Source organism: Molossus molossus, unplaced genomic scaffold (assembly GCF_014108415.1).
Source record: "Molossus molossus isolate mMolMol1 unplaced genomic scaffold, mMolMol1.p scaffold_m16_p_2, whole genome shotgun sequence".
NCBI lineage: Eukaryota > Metazoa > Chordata > Mammalia > Chiroptera > Molossidae > Molossus > Molossus molossus.
In genome coordinates this window covers 132757633-132777741 of record NW_023425355.1, presented here as the reverse complement: position 1 = coordinate 132777741, position 20109 = coordinate 132757633, and the positions used below count along the sequence as shown (strand labels likewise).

The 20109-nt window shown below is 38.9% G+C and overlaps 1 protein-coding gene across 2 annotated transcripts in view; it reads left to right on the top strand.

Moving 5' to 3' along the window:
• The window catches only part of PHEX (phosphate regulating endopeptidase homolog X-linked), a 214261-nt gene that overhangs the window by 35833 nt on the left and 158319 nt on the right, over window positions 1-20109 (top strand). For both annotated transcript variants that reach the window (XM_036270324.1, XM_036270325.1), the window contains exons 4-7: window positions 4859-4945; window positions 6003-6229; window positions 15811-15879; window positions 18519-18635. In XM_036270324.1, the coding sequence (XP_036126217.1) occupies window positions 4859-4945; window positions 6003-6229; window positions 15811-15879; window positions 18519-18635 (500 nt within the window). The remainder of the gene's footprint in view (window positions 1-4858; window positions 4946-6002; window positions 6230-15810; window positions 15880-18518; window positions 18636-20109) is intronic.

Here is a 20109-nt window from a genome sequence, read left to right as displayed (position 1 = left end):
AAATCAGGCAAACAGCTCCAGCGTTTATTATCTTTCAGCAAGTAGCCAGAGGATTCCCTTTAGAACTAGTACATAGAAGGAGTGTGTGTGTGTGGGTGGGGGGGGAGAACACAAAGGAGCTTGTGTTAAAAGAATTCCTGTTATCTTGAGCCATCTCCTTAAAATGGTATCAGCTCCACAATGAAGTTCTTGGTAGGTGTTTGTTTAAAGGCCTAAAACATCATGCATGTGGAGTTTTTGAAAAGAGTGTTAGTTGAGAAGGTGCTAAATATTGCAGAGACTTCAGATGACAGCCTTGAGCTCTTGACTTACCATGGGAATGCCAAGTCCTCAGGAGTCTCATTTTTTTTCCCCTTGGAATTTCCTCTTCCTATCACAGAGCTCTAAATACAGGGCCACTCTGAGCAAAAGAACTGAATTGAGTTTATAGTCCTGTCTGGCTCCTGCACTTAAGGAGTTAAATATTAACCAAGAATCCGCTCCCCCTCCCAACAGAGAAATAGAAGTGGATGATTCAGCTGTGACTGTTGGTAAAACCAAGTGGGGCTGGGTGAAAAAGGTGAAGGGATTAAGCAAAAAACAAAAACAAAAAAACTTATAGATAACAACCAGTATGGTGATTACCAGAGGGAAAAGGGCTGTGGGGGGCGGTAGAAGAGGGTAAAGGGATATAAATTGTGACAGAAGGAGACTTGACTTGGGGTGGTGAACACACAGTACAGTACACAGATAAAGCATTATAGACTTGTACATCTGAAACCCATATAATTTTATTAACTAATGTCACCTCAGTAAATTCAATAAAAAGGTAAACAACAACAACAACAACAAAGAACCTGGTGTTCATGAAAACAGATGACCTCTTGAATTTCATTGTATGATATAGGATCTAGAATGTGAGAAAAGGGGATTACGGATGTTAGCATAAACAGGACACTGCTGATTATAAAAAGAAATAATAAAAAAGTCAGTCTAACTTCTCATAGTTCCTTTTCATAGTTCCTCTTCGACTTTCCTTGTCATGATTTCAGCTCAGCAAATGTGCAGTGAACATCAACCATGCCAAGCATTAGGTCCTGGGTGTTCAAAGATGAATGTGACCCAGCCCCTGCCCCAAAGAGTGCTCAATCTAATAGAAAATAGTCATTGTTGCCTGACCGGTGTGGCTCAGTGGTTGAGCATCATCCCATGCACCAAGGGGTTGCTGGTTCAATTCCCGGTCAGGGCACATACCCAGGTTGTGGGCTTGATCCCTAATAAGGGGCATGCAGGAGGCAGCCGGTCGATATTCTCTCTCATCGATGTTTCTATCTCTCTCTCCCTCTCCCTTCCTCTCTCTCTCAAATCAATAAAGAAAAAAAATAGATGTTGTTAATGCCAATTTTATGCACCAAAAATATTTTTGGTGATAATATTTGAGGCCCAATGATCAAAAGTGCCTTCTTTATTAAAAATTGCATACGATTCATCCCCTGTGAGGCCAGGCTTGTGTTACAAAGCCATGGCCGACCACACCATGGGCAAAAACAAATGTTACATGGACTATAGATCTAAATGTGAAACAGTAAGGATTCTAGGGGAAACATAAGAGAATATGTTAATGACCTCAGGGCAGGCAAACATTTCTTAAATAGGGCACAAAATATGCTAACCATGGATGAAAAAAAAAAAGGGCAAATTGGGCTACATTGAAATAAAGAATTTCAGTTCATAAACTGATACTATTAAGAAAATGAAGTCTATGGAATGAGAGAAGATGTGCAATACAAATATTCAACGAAGGCCTTGTGTGTAGAATATAGAAGAACTTCTCCAAATTGATAAAAGGTAGATTACCAAATAGAAATATGCGAAATAGACTTGAGTAAGCACTTCACAAAAGAGGATGTTGGTTGTCTTGATTGGAGTCAGTGACTGGAAGGGAGCACAAGGGGCTTCTGGGATTCTGGTCATAATGCTGGTTATGTGGGTGTGTTTACTTTGTGCAAGTCCTGCAAATTAGGATCGGTGTACTTTTCTGTAATTTCACTGAAAAAGTTTACATAAAAAAGAAAATGCCTTGTTTCCGGGAGGAACAAAATGTTCTCAGAGGTTAACACTGACTGCAAAATATCCCTCCTCATGGAGCATTGCCTCTACTGTGAAAGCAGAGGAAGTATTGAGAGCATGGGCTTTGCAAGGTGGCTAGGGCAATTCCAGTTTGTGGAATCATCCTACACGCGGGGTGGCAGTGTCTTGGGTTAGCACAAAGCCTTTGGCACAACATCCTAAGATAGGAGGAGGAAAACCATTTATGGAGGAAGCACTAGAAACCAGCCTGATTACTTTACAATTTTGGGTATGGCTGACTCAGCCTGTAATTCTGTTTAAGCCACCTTTGATGGACCACTTATCGTGTGTTCCAGCATGTTTCAATGTCTATTTCAAGACACTTTCTGTGCATTAACATGTTTGATCCTCACCAAGCTCTGGGAGGTAGGCACTATTATCCAAATTTTCAGATGAAGAAACTGAGGCTTAGATTAAAGAACTTGCTCAAGTTCCAGCTGGAAAATATCAGCAAGCTGCAACTGGAACCCATGTCTGTGTAATTTGAAAGCTCATCCCTTTGACATGTCTGTTATGTTGCCTTTTTAAAAAAAATTGTATTTGAGCATAATGAGAAGAAAAAATACTTACGTAATATATGTAATGTTCAAATTTGTGGATCAGAAACACTTTGAAATCAATTTTAAAGTCAGATTTGTTGCACTACAGGTTTTTATGAACTGGAGTTTTCTTTTTCTGTTGTAATATGGTTAAGAATATCTGGATGTGGGTTGGGGGAAGGATTGAGAAATCGTCCAAGAAACAACACAGATGATGATAGCGATGCCCTTGTGGTGGTGACCCATGAGCCCTTCTCTGTGCTTTAGGGACATTTTAGTAACCTGAGTAATTTCCTTAGATAGGCATGCTTTGTTTCCTGCTCATTAATGACTCCATAGGCTAGATTTTTTTCCCTCTTACCACTAAATCAAATACAGAGAAACATAAAACGGATGGTGCTAACTGATTGCCACATCATGTCTGTATATCAGTGTTCCCCTGCCTGCTTGGGTATGAAGAGAAAGAGAGGAGAAGGGAAAGGGTAAGACAAGTAATCTGCAGTAGCTGCATTTGTTTTCAAAGCCAAATTCTGGTTCAGAAACCAGAATTTTGACATATACAAATTATTGGTATTTGTACATAGTTAGCATTTGGGGATTACCCTACTTAGCATCTACGTGTCCTCTTTTTTTTTCTTCTGGTGATCCAGCTTGGATAGATATTGAATACTTTGAGTTATTTTGCTACCATGGCTTGGTTTTGGTCCTTAGAACCTCCATGTTTTCAGGCTATGAAGTGTGTATAGCATTGGAATAAAATCACATCTCTAAGTGAAATTTGGATTTTTTTACTTCCAAATGTGTCTCCCCAACAATCCAGTCATTGACTGCGGAAGCAATATGGCAGAAAGGCACATGATCTGATTTGAACAGAAATCTATGTGGGTATGGTTTTTGAGCTTTCTGTTTATTTAAAAAAAATATTCTTTCTTTAGCCTTGGGATTACTTATCCTGCTTTTACTGCTGTGTAACACACAAGAAAGAAGTACTATACAAGTTGAAATAATTGAAAATGCCCACATCCAACTCAATTTATTTTATTTGAGTCTATCTAGTTACATGGACTTGTTTCATGCACAGGTGCTTAAAAAAGCTGGACAGAAGCGCTCGGTTGCATTTTTTTCTTTTTCTTTTTTGAAATTTAGAACTTCTAGTTTAGAAGTGGATTCCTCTTTAGAGAATATGCAATTATTTATTAATTTAATGAGCATTATACATTATGATTTGAAGCTATTCAGAGTACTGTAGGAGCATCTGTTGTACTGTCATTTGGAGGCCAGTAGGTTGTTTCAGAAATGAGCCTCAAATGCTTTGACAACAGCAGTTTGACTTAGCTTAATGGAGGCAGTGCCATGGTGCTACATAGGGATTCTTCGTCTTGGCTTCATGTGGGTACATGGATACTCTCAAATATAACCAAGGTGGTCTTTTCAGGGGAGGTTTGTTGTTATTAAATTTTGGCTTTCCTCTTTCCTTGAAATAGTGACAATTGTCATTTTCCACTTTCAAACAATAGCATCAGTGATTTTATAAATAGAAAACCATTTTCCAGGCAGGCTTATGTCTATGCTGGCAACCATTTTATACACATGACCTCATTTAGATGGCCAGGACTTCGAATGTGTAAATGGGCAAGTTTTCAGGCAATTTGGGTAGGCTTCCAATCCTGCCTCTCTGTTTCCTGTCTAAACAACTTCTTCCATGTCCACAGCATGTTTATATAACATTGAATAAAACTTCTAATGGGAAATTTCTTCCAGGTGACCTCCCTGAGAGGCTAGACTGTGAAGAAATCTTGAGAAACCTGACCCTGATGAAATTGCCTCCGCTGAGAATATTACTCGGTGTAGAAACAAGGAACAGAATTCAGTTATTTTTGGTTCTTGAATAAGTGAATTCGGTTTCTTTTTGTGTAGGTGGCAGCAAACATTAACCCCTGTAGAAGGTCTCGTCTCAGTTGGAAATTGAACTTTTGGTTTTTTTGAGTTAGGAGAACCTTTGAGAAGAGAATGTTAAATTGTTTTTATTTGAACTTCAAGCAAGTTGGAATCAGTTCTGCTGTCTGCATATCTTTTATAAAAGTATTTTTTTCTAGGGTTGTCTGTCTTTACATTTAATTTTCTGGAGGCTGAGATTGTGATTATCAAATGACCTCCCACTCAGCACCACACTTGGGTGGATACTAATCAGTCCTTTCTTAACCTTCTAGCACTTTTGGAGAAATCAGTCAGTAGAAGGCGGGACACAGAAGCCATACAGAAAGCCAAAATCCTTTATTCATCTTGCATGAATGAGAGTGAGTAATAAAGAAAAATAAACAAAATATTTACCACCCCTATTCTTCAGAGTTCTTTTAATGTTGAAAGATATTGTTTAAGGAAAATGAGAACTAAGAATTCTATTAATGTTTAAAGGTTTTGTTTAAGGAAAGGACCAATTCTCAGAAACTGGGTTTTGACTAGCCCTGCCTTAATGTTCTCTTGCTGGCTTGATGGAGAAAATAAATCTATTTCTATGGCTTAGATTCTTTGGGTATCAGCTCCTCCATGAGAAACGTGGGTAGGGTCAAAAGGGCAAACCCCACTGTATCGAGTACAAAAACCAGAATCCAGAGGCCAGATCTGATCTGAGAAGGAGCCTGGGAGGGAGGGCACTCAGAAGTATTGCTGTATTCCCTAAGGACCTATTGGAGCCTAGAGAAATCCAGGTTCCCAGTCAAGCCAGGCTCCTTCTGCTTCTCCATCAGCCTAAGAGTCATCTTTGTTGGGAGTCTTAGGCATGTGTCAATATCTTGGATCTGATTGGAATTAAAAGAGGCACTTGTCATTTTACCTGCTCCACTTTTTCAAAGTCATTGCAGGAAGAAGCTAGTGACTCTGGATAGCATGTTAACTTGTTTAGGATTTGGGGTATTATTTTCTGAGCTAGAAGAGGGCAGTGAAAGATGATGAAAGAGTCTGAAGCATTCATTCACTTTTATTGGGGAGTGATTGGTTTTATTGAACAGTTTCTTTTAGCTAAGGTTGTTCCTTAGCGTTGCAGAGCATTATCAGCACAACATTGCTTGTTGCTTGGGGTTAATGTAGTAAGCCCATCGTTTATTGTAGGGAATATCCAGCAGGTTCCCTAGTCAGCTCTCCTGGCAAGAACAGCAGGTTTAGACAGTTACATTGCAGTGTGAGTCATAGGTAGCTCTGTCTCTGGTTATGCTCAGCCCACTGCACTTCTCCATAACAGCTGAAATGTTAAGTTGGGGCCTTAGGGGAATTTTCTCTTGAGAAGATACCCTCACATTCTAGCTTGGTAATCCAGTTTGCAATTCTAACTCTCCCTTCATATTTGCTCCCTTTCAGAAGCGATTGAAAAAGCAGATGCAAAGCCATTGCTCCACATCCTGCGGCATTCACCTTTCCGCTGGCCTGTGCTCGAGTCTAATATTGGTCCTGAAGGGGTTTGGTCAGAGAGAAAGTTCAGCCTTCTGCAGACGCTTGCAACGTTTCGTGGTCAATACAGCAATTCTGTATTCATCCGTTTGTATGTGTCACCTGATGACAAGGCATCCAATGAACACATCTTGAAGGTATAGTGAGGAGTGAAGTCATCCCGTTTGTTCAGTCCAAGGTTAGCTTTCTGGGGTGCTTCCTAGGGAAAGAGACTCATACCAGCTCAGTGAAATAATAAGGTAAAAATGCTGTTAAACATTAGGATCTGGAGTATTACCCCCTTCACAGATTTGCAGAATGTAAATAATGAACAAACCAGTTTTATCAACCTTTCAGGAAGCCAGTGAGTGAGTTTCAAGTGATCTGTAATCTGGCCCTCAAATATCTCCTCTAAGCATGTGTGGGGCCCTAAATTCCAGTGGGAAGAGAGCTACAAAGATTTTTTTTTTCTTTTCATTTAGCCTGTTCTATTTTTTTTATTTTTCAATTACAATTGACATTCAATATCATTTTATATTAGTTTCAGGTGAACAACATAGTAGTTAGACATTTATATAATTTGTGAAGTGATCCCTCAATAAGTCTAATACCCACCTGGCACCATACATGGTTATTACAATATTATTGTGCAAAGACTTTCTGAACGCTGTTCTTCCTCTCACCTTCTCATTCCCCTAACAAAGGAGAGAACCCATGCTATGATTACTTCTTCCTCCATCACTAAACTTTTCTTGCATACATACGTAAAATTTCATTGTCAAGTTCAGTCTGAATCTTTCCCCCTTACTTTCATAGGATAAAGTGAAAATTGTTCTAAGTGCTTGGCTTGCATTTTCTATTGGGAGAGTAAGCATCCCTTCCAGAAAGGAATGGGTCATGCAGACATCCCTTGACGTAGATCATTACATTGGTAAGATCAGGAGACTGCCAGAAAATTACCACAGTGAAAGGTTCATTAACGAAAGAGCTTGGCAAGTCTTCAAGTAATGTTTCTCAAAATGTTTTGTATTTTGATCCTATTATTATTATTTTTTTTGCTTCCTCAGTTACTTTGACTAATAATGACAATTTTATTGAACCACTGATCTCCCCCCAATTCTGTCCTTTGTTAAGCCAGAAAATATTAATGATATACTGATATTCAAATCATAGAAGTATAAAACTTTTAGGGTGTGTTACCCTTTTCTGGTATGTAAACGTTTAAAAATCCACACTCTAGAGGGGTTTTTTTGTTGTTGTTTTTTTTTATACCAAGGGGCTGGCAAATTTTTTTTCTGAAAAGGACCAGATGTAAATATTTTAGGCTGTGTGAGCCATATGATCTCTGTCTCAACTACTCAGCTCTGTTCTTGTACCTGGAAAAGCAGCTGAAGACACGAGTGGGTATGTGGCTGGTGGGTCTACAGGCTGTAGTTCGCCCATCTCTACTTTAAACAGTGGAAATCTCAATAAAAAATATTCAGTCACTGAAAGAATTCCCATCTACTCAAGGGGAAATTCTTAGTTCCAGAGACAGCTGTTATTTCCATGTTGGGTTATAGAACAACATGGCACTGAGACATATTTTAATACTATGAGGGCAAGATGTATTGTGCAAGACACAATAATGGCAATGGTCCAATTGACCTCTGTCTTGTGTCAATAGATTGCTGTCTTTAAAAAACAAACAGACCAGGTTTTAAGACCATCATTCTTAATGTCAGAACTATTATGATATCTTTCCCAACACCTTAAGTGGTGTTTTAAAGTAAGCTGTAGACCAGAAGTTCTGAACCTGTGGGTCACAACCCCTTTGGGGGTCGAATGACCTTTTCACAGGGGTCGCCCAAGACCATTGGAAAACACATATTTGTGATGGTGATTCATAACAGTAGCAAAATTACAGTTATGAAGTAGTGATGAAAATAATTTTATGGTTGGGGGTCACTACAACATGAGGAACTGTATTAAAGGGTCACGGCATTAGGAAGGTTGAGAACCACTGCTGTAGACTATCTTTCAAATTTAAGTTTACGCACTCTATTGAGTGATAGCTCTTGATTCATACACAGATAAGTAATTGCAAATGGTAACCATTTCATTTTTCACCAACTTCTGGACCTCATTAGAATCCTGATTTTATTTCTTTAAACATTTTATTATGGAAAATAATACACACAAAAGTAGAAAGAATAGTACAACAAACTCCCATGTGCTCATCAACCCAGCTTCAACAACCAGCAATTTTCAGCTGTTCTTGTTTTATCTATATCCCTCCTTTATGTGGGGAGGCTGGAGCATTTTATAGCAAATTCAAGATAAAATGTTATTGCATTGGTAATTACTTCAGTGTTTAATGGAAAGGACTCTTAGCACAGCTAAAAAGTAATCATAATTTCATTATTGACATCTAATACCCAGTTAATTTTAAGTTTTCCTGATTGTCTCAAACATGTCCTTTTAAAAAATTAAATATTGGTCTTTTATTTGGGTTCCAGATAGGAATCACATGTACATTTGGTTGATATGTCTATTTTAATCTATAACATTGTATATTTGATTGATTTCAGTGTAACCAAATAGTTGATGAGGGAAAATTCTTGTTAGTGGATTATCACAGCTTTAAAAATGCAGGAGAAGTAATAGAATTAAGAAGTTATCATTTAAAAAATTTCTAATGAAATATGAACGATCAAGGCAGTTATTATCAATAGCTGCTAAAATCTTTAGGTGAATAATTGATAGGGAATTTTTTTTTTTTTAATCCTCACCCAAGGATATTTTTTCCATTGATTTTTAGAGAGAGTGGAAGGAAGGGGGAGGGAAGGGGAGAGAGATGTAGAGAGAGAAACATCAATGTGAGAGAGACATATTGATTGGTTGCCTCCTGCCCATGTCCCAACTGGGTCCCAGGATTAAACCTGCAACCCAGATACATACCCTTAACCAGTAATCAAACCTGCAACCCTTTGGTGCTTAGGCTGACACTCTGACCACTGGGCAACACTGTTCAGGGTGATAAAGAGATTCTTAGTAGAGAGATCGGACTACCATCAAATGTACCCAAACATCAGCGGTAGCATTGCTAACTCAGGGCAACAAGATTTTATGTGCCTCATGATACTATGTGGTGGGAAAAATACACCTTACCAATAATAACTTGCCAAAAGAAAAGAAAAAATGAACTTGGAACTAATCAAGTCTCTAGTTTTAATACCAGCTTACAGGCAACATGGGGAATAGAGGAAAATGGTAATTGATTTTTAACAACTTGCTTTGCATAGTTACTCTTCATTGAAATTGATCCTAGAAACACCGAATTTTTAATAATAGAATACTCTGCAAGTATGAGTAGGTACTCATATACTTACTACTGCTCTCCTTTGCCAAGATGGCAGCTTGTTCCAAGCTGATGTTTCAGTGTGACTTGGTATTTGAGTGCAGCACACATTTGTTTTAGTTATATCCTTGTTTGTATCATTTTATATGAGTGAATATTCATACACCTGAATTAACAAAATAGAGCTACGGTCTTCCTAATCATGACAGTTACAAGTTCAAGTATGTGTCTAGATATAGCAGTAGAAGCTTTCGCCAATGAGCCTGACAACAAAAATTAGTGTATTATTGACTGCCAATGTTGTGGAATTTGTAAGTGTTGGTTTTATTAAAAATAGTTAAAACTATAAAAAATCCAATTGAATATTTGGAACCCCCAAAACACCTTTTAGGTTTGTGGCGTAGTGGAAGAAAGAGTAGGCTTTGGTGTTCAAGAGATTGAGGTTCGTGGTTTGGCTTTGTGATTTACTCACTGAATATCCTTGTGCAAATTACTTCACTTCTCTGAGTCTCATTTCTCCATGAAGGCTGAATTAGAATTCACTTTTCACTGTCACTGTGAAGTTTAAATGAGATTAATTTGGTGACAGTTTACAAGGCAGATACTGGTACACACAATTGCACACGGCAAAGGTGCCCTCTTTTTTTTTTTTTAATCCTCACCCGAGGATATTTTTCCATTTTTTTGTACAGATAGAGTGGGAGGGAGAGAGAGGAAGGGAGAGAGAGTGAGAAACATCGACGTGAAGGGACACATCGAGTGGCTGCCACCCGCACAACCAACCAGGGCCGGGGACAAACTGCAACCGAAGTACGTGCCCCTAGTGGGAACCGAACCCGGGTCTCTCCGGACCGCAGGCCAACGCTCTAACCGCTGAGCCAAACCGGCCAGGGCAAAGGTGCCCTCTCTTAAAGCATGACCAGGCAACTAGGAAGAACCCTTTGGAGAATATTTCTCTTTAATATGTGTTCCCAGCATACCACTCAGATCTCAAAATCAGATGCTTGAGAAATAGGCATTTTCTTTAGTCAGTCTCATCACTGATTGAGCTCCCAACCTACCTTTTAGTGGGAAATTTAACCAGTCTAGACACTTCCCTACCTCTTTACCTCTTTCTTCTTGGGTACTGGGAGACCCTCTAATCAACAGTTACCTGCTTTTGAAAAGAAACCCACTATCCCAGCCCCTGTTGCCCTTCAAGTGTGCACCTCTGCTACTGGGGCCTTGGGCTTCTCACTCCCTCTCAGATCCTGCCACTTTCTAGGGATATTGACTCATCCCTCTGCTCAGGAGAAACTTTGACTTCTTTGACTGCCTAGGAGATCCTCTTTTTGCTCTGGGAGAAGTCTCTCTTACCTCAAACCCTCCTTTGTCAATGTACTTAGAATTCCTTTTCCCTGTGGTGAGGTGGTGAGATGGGCTAGGATTTGCTACAGGCTTAAATGGCAGAAAGCAACAGAAGTTGGTGCCCCAAACCCTATCTTATTACATGTGTTTTGGTTTATTTACATAAGGAGATAATAAGAACGAGGGTTTAATGGATAGTAAAAAACTTGAATATAGGTGATCCTGAGTGTTTGGAAAGCCAGGATTATCTCAGTATGTGTTACTAAAATAGTGACTCAAAGTCATCATCAGTGGCCTGCATTTGTCTGACTCATAACAAAATCCAAAAGGATGACAAGGACAGACTCTTGGAAATTAACTTTTTTGTAACTTTTTTTTGTCTTTCCTTTTCCTATATCATAATTTGTCAGATGTTTCTTTTTGTATTACTGTTTTGTTTCCTAACCTGAGGTTTATTGCAGTTGGAGAAAAAATTCATATTTCAGTTCAATGTGTTGGGTTTCCTGAACACATATTTTATTTTCAACTTGCATTATTCAGACACAAGAATTAAAAAAAAAAAAACTCAAATAACACAGTGTCCTAATGTTGGCCTCTTGAGAAAGTCTTTTGCCTCAAGACTTTGTATGTTTCTAATAAGATTTAGTTGACAGACCTTATTCAATCTGTTTTGTGTATTTAAAATGTTCCCTAGAAACCATAAAAATTTGAAGGTTTAAAAAAGGTCTGATAACTTCATTTGAACCATTGAGACTTTTACAATAGGTGGATTAAACTTCATTATTTCATCAGAGGGAAGCTTTGGCTTTCTTAATATTGTCTACACAATTTCCTTTCCTATGAGACTGAAGATCAAAAGATTCTCCAAGTAGTCCAAATCTAATTGAAAAGCCAAAACATCTTAATCATAATATTGTGTTTTGTGGTCCTGGTTACTTAATTTTTGGAAGAAACAGTGGTAGATTGGGAATTGCATTATGATGAAGCCAGGCTGGCTTGTAGCTTGATTGTTTTGGATCAATTAGAGAAGAAGATTGAACACAATAATTTGAGGATTTTAGTAATACAGACAAAGTGGATGTTATGGAAACATCTTTTTTCCTCCTTGAAACAAGAGCAATATTTTGACTTGAATTTTTCATAACATTGCTAACTCTTTTTTTTTTGTATCCTCACCTGAGGACACTTCTTTTATTTATTTTTTTGTTCAGGTCGAGTGGGAGGGAGAGAGAGGAAGAGAGAGAGAGAGAAATATCGATGTGGAAGGGACACATCGAGTGGCTGCCACCTGCAAGACCAACCAGGGCCGGGGACAAACTGCAACTGAGGCACACACCCTCAGCGGGACCTGAACCCGGGTCTCTCGGGACCGCAGGCTGATGCTCTAACCGCTGAGCAAAACCGGCCAGGGCAACATTGCTAACTCTTAACTTGGCCTTTATAGAATTTGTTGTGTATGAAGAGGAATTTTATGGAAAACTATGACCCTATACAGATTATATATATTAAAACATGTAAAAAAATATTTGAGATTATAGTAAGATGAAGAAGAAACTAAAGATAGATCCAAGCAATCTAACATTGTATAAATGATATGGGAATGTAGGATCCAGTTTTTATTTTATTATTACTATTATTTTCTTTTATCCTCACCCGAGGACATTTTTTTCCATTTTTTTTTGTTCAGATAGAGTGGGAGGGAGAGAGAGAGAGAGAGAAACATCGATGTGAAAGGGACACATCGAGTGGTTGCCACCCACATGACACAACCAGGGCTGGGGACAAACTGCAGCCGAGGTACATGCCCTTAGCGGGAACCAAACCCGGATCTCTCAGGACCACAGGCCAATGCTCTAACCGCTGAGTCAAACCGGCCAGGGCCAGTTTTTATTTTATATTATTATTTATTTATTTATTTATTTATTTATTTATTTATTTATTTTTATCCTCACCTGAGGACATTTTTCCATTTTTTGTTCAGATAGAGTGGGAGGGGGAGAGAGGAAGGGAGAAAGAGAAACATCGACATTAAAGGCACACATCGAGTGGCTACCACCTGCACAACCCAACCAGGGCTGGGAACAAACTGTAGCCGAGGTACTTGCCCCTAGCAGGAACCGAACCCCGGTCTCTCTGGACTGCAGGCCAACACTCTAACCGCTGAGCCAAACTGGCCAGGGAGGATCCAGTTTTGTTTTGTTTTTTTTTTATCCTCACCCGAGGATATTTTTCCATTTTTTGTACAGATAGAGTGGGAGGGAGAGAGAGGAAGGAGAGAGAGAGAGAAACATCGATGTGAAAGGGACACATCGAGTGGCTGCCACCCGCACGACCAACCAGGGCCGGGGACAAACTGCAACCGAGGTACGTGCCCTTAGCGGGAACCGAACCCGGGTCTCTCCGGACCGCAGGCCGACGCTCTAACCGCTGAGCCAAATTGGCCAGGGCGAGGATCCAGTTTTTATTAAGATGCTACTAATTTTTTAGATTTTATATCCTGTTAATTTGACCTAACATTTTAATGTGTGAATCAGATTTAAATGAGAAAATCTGCTATTAGGATCCACTTTATTAATCTTTAGGAAGTTGTTGATATTCAAGAAAAAATGCCATAGATTTAGAGAAAGTTCTTTTTATTTTTATTATTTTTAAAATGTTTTTATTGATTCTCTAGAGAGAGAGAGGGAAAGAGACAGGAACATCTATGTGAGAGAGATGCATCAATTGTCTGCCTCCTGCATGTCCCATACCAGGGACTGAGCCCACAACCTGGGCACGTGCCCAGACCAGGAATTGAACTGGAACCTCTCAGCCCTTGGGATGACGCTCAATCCACTGAGCCAAACCAGCTGGGTGAGAGGAAGTTCTTTTTAAAACTTCTTTTTTTAAAATTTATTTTTTCCTTATTGATTTTTAGAGAGAGAGGAAAGGAAAGGGAGAGAAAGATAGAAACCTCGATGAGAGAACATCGATTGGCCGCCTCCTGCATGCCCCCCACTGGGGATCAGGCCCACAGCCTGGACATGTGTCCTAACTGGGAATCAAACTGGTTACCTCTTGGTGTATGGGTCGACGTTCAACCACTGAACCACAACTGCTAAGCAGAAACTTCCTTTTTAAACTTACATGCAGTTAAATCCAGTTTTTGTGCTGCATGTTTGGACAAATCCAGTCATGTAATCACCACCATAATAAAAAAAAAAAGAATAGTTCCATTCCCCCCCACCCAAAATTACCTCCTGTTACCCCTTTGTAGTCAACCAGTTTCCTCATCCCCAAAACCTGTTCTCTGTTCCTATAGTTTTCTCTTTTTCAGAATGTGATTAAAATTTGCCCGTGTTATGACATGTATGAGTAGTTCATTCATTTTTATGGTAAAGTAATATTCTATTGTATATCACAGTTTTTTTATCCATTCACCAGTTGAAGAACATTTGGTTTTTAGCCAGTTTTCGGCAATTATGAATAAAGTTACATGCAGGTTTTTTTGTAGGCATAAATTTTCATTTCTCTTGGATAACTACCTAGGAGTGGTATCACGGGGTCGTGTGTAAGTGCGTCTTTAACTTTATAAGAAACTGTCAAATTGGTTTCCAAAATGGCTCTACCATTTTGCATCTCTGCCAATTATGTATGAGTGATCCAGTTTTTCTGAATGCACACAGATTTTATTCTTGTGGTGTTATCTTTTTTTATGTTATTCCAATAGATGTGTAGTCATGTTTTATTGTGGACTTAATTTACATTTTCCTAATAAGCAGTGACGTTGAGCATCTTTTCATGTGCTTATTTTCTGTCTGCATATCTTCATGCGTGAAGTATCTGTTCAGATCTTTTGCCCACTTTTATATTGGGTTGTTGTTTTCTTACTGTTGAGTTTGAGGGTTCTTTATATATTCTGGATACAAATCCTTTGTAATATATAGGGTGGGGCAAAAGTAGGCTTACTGTTGTGAGTATATGAAACAGATTTTATTCTTGTGTTGTTATTAATTATTGTATTATTTGCCATTTGAACAATTGTAAACTCACTTTTGCCCCACACTGCATGTGATTTCTAAATATTTTCTCCTTCTCTGTAGCTTGTCTTTTCATTCTCTTTCACAGAGCTAAACTTTTTAATGTTGATGAAGTTCAATTTATTTTTTCTTTTATGGATTGTGATTTTGGTGTCATGTCTAAGAACTCTTTGTTTAACCTCAGGTCACAAGATTTTCCCTTGTAGAAGTTTATAGTTTTACATTTAAGCATTTAAGTCTGTGGTTCATTTTAAATTAATTTTTGTGTAAGATGTGAGCTATGGGTTGAGGTTCTTTTTTTGCATATGGATGTCTAGTTGTCCAGCAACATTCTTTGAAAGGACTGTCTTCTTCCTTTTGCTTGCCTTTAAAGTGCTGAAAGTTTTAATTCAAGAAATTATGCTGTACTTTTCCATAATAATTCTAGTTATTTTGTTTTCTATTATTTGTATTTTTTTTTTACCTATCCTAAACCTTCCAGAGAGGGTTCTAAATTTGCAAAGGTTCCTCAAGATTATCATTTCTTTTCAAATAAAATCAATGCAACACAATATTTTAGGGAGGTGGACAATATGATTAACCGATTCCATCCAGATTGGTATTCAGTAAAATACTGAAGTGAGAGAAGTACAGGATCTGGCAACAGGACACAATGATTCTCCTCTGAGCTCTGCCCAACCTTGTTACCTTGGAAAAGTCACATCACTTCTCTGGCTTATGTCTCCACCCATATCAAATAAGGAGGAAACCCAGATAATGTCTAAGACCTATTCCCACTCAAATAGCTTTCATGCTATTAAGTATTGATAGAACCTTGAATGGGGTAGAAACCATGAATTGGGCAAGTTTCTGATCCTTTATAATATCTGTCATTGCTGAAGTGCCTATTACATGTAGCTCCGACTGTAGTGAATTGTTTTTCTAATGGTCACATAAGCTCAAAATGTGACTGATATGCAGATCTCATGACCCTTATTAACATGGTTCATAAGAATTTACAGTGAAGCAAAATACTTTGTTTTTATTTCAACAGCTGGATCAAGCAACGCTCTCTTTGGCTGTGAGGGAAGACTACCTTGATAATAGCACAGAAGCCAAGTCTGTAAGTTTTACTTATATTCAACTCTGTACCTTGTCAGGCTGTTGATGGGTTCATTAGTTGTTCTAAAATTCCTTACTCTTTACTGGAAATGAGCAGTGTGGCTATTTGATGACCATATTCCCAATGCAAAGACCTTTTATTCAGACAGATAAATGGTACCCTCTCTCTTCTGGGAGTCTGGGCATCAAAGCTGTAAAGTCCCCGTGCTCAGTGCTCTCATGATGGAGCTGGGGAGACAGCATATCTAAATGATTGGTTAACCAAGAAATGAGCTTACAGTCATTCCTTAGAAGTGCAGAAAGCTCACTACACAAAAGTAATGTGTGGGGAAGGATACCTAGTCAACCAATGATTCTCAAATTGTACTGCTTAAGAATCCCATGGAAGCTTCTATTAAATGTCTGATTCTTGGGCCACAGCCCTGGAGAGTCTGATTTAGTAGACTTGAAGTAGTTGAAATGGGGCCCAGGAATCTGTTTTCTTAATCTGCCCCAGATGAATGAGAACCAGATGGGATCAATCTGGTTAGATTTCTTGGGTTGACTTGGAAACCTAGATTTTTTTTTTTTTTTTGATAGTGGATTAGAGCTGGTTCATTCATAAAACTGTTAATTCATTTTGGAAATTTTGTTGGACTTGCAAAGGAGCCTCTGACCCAGGGTTCCCTCGACCTGAGAGCTCTCTAGTTTCTGGCCCAGCCTGAGAATACAGGAACTTAGACTGGGAAGTGCTGGCTCACAGTGTAAGTCCTGCTCCTTTGCTGATACTGAACCCTATATCTAGAAGGCTCTGGAAGGAAGGAAGGTAGCCAAGATCCTAGGCAATCTTTTGGCTGAGGGCAGTCATCAAAGAAGGTTGGCAAGGTTTCCTTCTTGAAAGTGGATGCAATGAACTAAATAAACTTTTTTTTTTAAATCTTCACCTGAAGATATATGTTCATTTTTATTTTTTCTTAATGTTAGAGAGGAAGGGAGAGAGAAACATCAATGTAAGAGAGAAACATTGGTTAAGTTCTATGGATTCAACCTTCAAAATCTCTCTTCTACCTGGCCCCTCCTTTTTATTCCTACCGTTCTAGGTCAGGTTCGTGATAACTCTTGGCTTGATTACAGCAGATAGTATTTTAGGTGTTCCCTTCTTCCCTTTATTCCATTCATTCCCTTCATTGCCTCCATAATACATCTTGATCAGTTCTCTTCTCAAAGTGCAGCTCCTATCATGCTTTTGCTCACAAGCTAGGATCTAAATTCCTTATAGGAAGTTCAAGGACTCTTCATGACCTGATCCCAAACCACCTTTTCTGTGCCATCTATTCTTCCCCCAACAAAGGCAGCTCATACACTTCCCAGGAGGTCTCCTCCCTGCTCTTGAATCTGTCTCCTTCCAACACGATGTCCCCGATTTCTCAAGGCTGAAATTCTTCTCCAGCTCTTGAATTTTCAAGCACTTAGCAGCTTTATTAAGGAACTTATTTGGGTCTCTAATGTTACAGATAGTAATTACATGTTTATCTCCCTCACACACTGAGAAGCAGATCACACACTGGGAAGTCAGACTTAAGCATTATTTAATTTTTCATTGGTAACCCCCCATATGCACAGAATGCCTAGCAAGACATCTGCACATGTATTGATTGATTAAATATTTTTTTGAACTAAACTGGGATTTGCCAAACATTGTTTCTAATTAAGTCTATTTACAAAGCTTGGTTACTGATTCAACAAATATTTATGAAGGGTCTGCTATATGCCAAGCACTGTATAGGTCCCAATGTCATAAACACAGTGAGAATAGCTTACAGATTCAAGATTCAAAGTGTATGTCAAGAAGTCTTATTCCTATAGCATCACTGTGAGATTATTTAATAATAATCGTAGTATATTGAGTTCTTACAAGTATATCTGAAAGGAGAAGTGACCCTCAGTGAAATTCCTCAATTTCCACAAAATAACATTCTCCCCTCCAATGATCTATGAATATCATGAAAATGGGTTTATGAACATACAAGGAGGAAATTCTATATTTGCTGTTTGCTTTGTTTCATGTCATCATTTCCCCCATCTCTCCCTTCTTTTTGCCCTGGGGTGTTGAGGAGAACTTTGTAAAAACTATACAAAACTGAAAATACAAAGGGCTGCATTTGCTGGTCATTTTTTTTTTTTTTTTTTTTTTTTTAGTGTATAGGTGGGTAAATTGAGCTGGAAGAGAATAAATCACTGTTCCCCACTAGTCTTCATGGTTCATGCTTCCTGCTTTTAGCAACTGCTCTTTCCCATTATTTTTTTAAAGCCTCTCTTGCCTAGAAAGAGGAGTCTGGCCGTTAGCTTTATATTCTGGGCTCATTTGGAGATGTTTCACATATCCATAATATTGTTGGTTGCTACAAAACCAGTTCTCTTGATTCTCGGTGGCTGGACATCTTTGTCTTTCAGGGAAGCAGTATCCAAATAGCTATCACTCTTCTTTCTCCCAAAGTGGTAGTGGGGTGGTTGGTATTGTATAATGCCTATACCATACTTTGAGTACAAGTGGAAATGAAGGACATTTATTTCGACCTGCTGCTTCTGCTCCCTTATATCTCTGAAACATACTTTCTAATAGACTGTTGTCATGGTCACTTGCTTCTTTATCTCTTACAGTATCGGGATGCCCTTTACAAGTTCATGGTAGATACTGCTGTACTTTTGGGAGCTAATAGCTCCCGAGCAGAACATGACATGAAGTCGGTACTTAGACTGGAAATTAAGATAGCTGAGGTAAGACTTAATCTAAAATATATTTCTGTTATTTTCTTTATTTTAAAGGCAGTAAGTATATCATGAATGAAAAAAATAAAATAGCATACTGTGACATTGTCCTTTGGGTCTAACATAGAACTAACAGTACACCCTCTGGAAACTAACAGGAAGAACAACCATGATAGAAAGAAGAGCTCTTCATTCCTCTGCCTTCCTAGTAGAAGCCCATTCAGTGTCCATATGCTGCTCAGCTGTGGCCAAAAACCCTCTGACTGTATTTTCCAAGAGAAACTCCTGTATAGCTCCAATAGAAGAATAGTTATTTAATGAATCTTTATTGATTTGGTTTGAGTGGAAGGTAATTTTTAATCTAATCTACTCCTTACACCATTCCCACTCAGGGTCATTCTGACCTAAAATAGGGACTTAGAAAAGTTTGTCCTGCCATGCTGGATACACAATTTGTTATAGAAGTGTGTAGGGTGAACAGTTTTAGCTGCCTTTCTGGTGCTATTTTGTGGTCACTTGCTAGCCCTGATTTTTCATTCTTTTCTTACCCTGCTTTAATGAATATCATTGTGTCATATACTGTGTTCTTTGTAAGTCACCTTAAACTATTTCAGGCTAATGGAGGTGACAAAAAGATATAAGAACAAACTTAACGGAGAATGAGAAATCCTAAATGGTTAGTTTTGTTCATAGAATAACTTTTTGTCTAGAAGAACCATAGTGTAAAATCCCTACACATTCCCAGGAGCAGAGAGAACAGATATAGTGAGATCAATTTGTTGGGATACCATGTAGTGGAAAGAGAAAACTTTTGTCAATAGACACTTGTACGTAGGTTGGTTATCTTTTATAACAAGTTGGTAAAAATTCTAAAGTCCATGTGACTCCAAGTGTTGCTTGGTTTTGTGTTTGGGGGAGTGGTGGTAGGGCATTGAGGTATGACAGAGTTGGGGGGACGGGTAAGGGCAAGGAGGAATTAGTCTCTCTTGGCAGCAGTGATGTATGTGTATACCTCTCTCCAAACTCCTACTTGCAGCACAGAAAATTCATTCCTGCACATCACCTTCGAAGACTGTGGAAAGGCCACTGCAGATGTTCTGGAATCAAAGACTGTGCCTCTAAGCCTTGTCTAAAAGCTGTCTGGATTCCCTTCCCAGGCAAATAGGAAACCCAGAGCTCTAATTCAGACTGAAGCTCTGATGCATTGGTGAAGGCCTTGCCCGAGCCAGGGATTGAGACCAAAAAGGGAACGAAAAACAGCTGGGCTGAGGCAAGACTGGGAATTGTCAAGAGGCTAAATGAAGTGACAAATCCATGGGGTGGGGGGATGTAGCTGGCAGAGAACTGAAAATAGCTTCAAGGCCAAGGGGCTCCAACCTGGGTCTGCGAGCCTGAATAGAGGGAGGAGTGGACAGTCTCTGAGGCAATGATTCCAACAAAGCTAGGAAGATGTTTGTAAGATACATGAAGTCTCTCCTGTGGA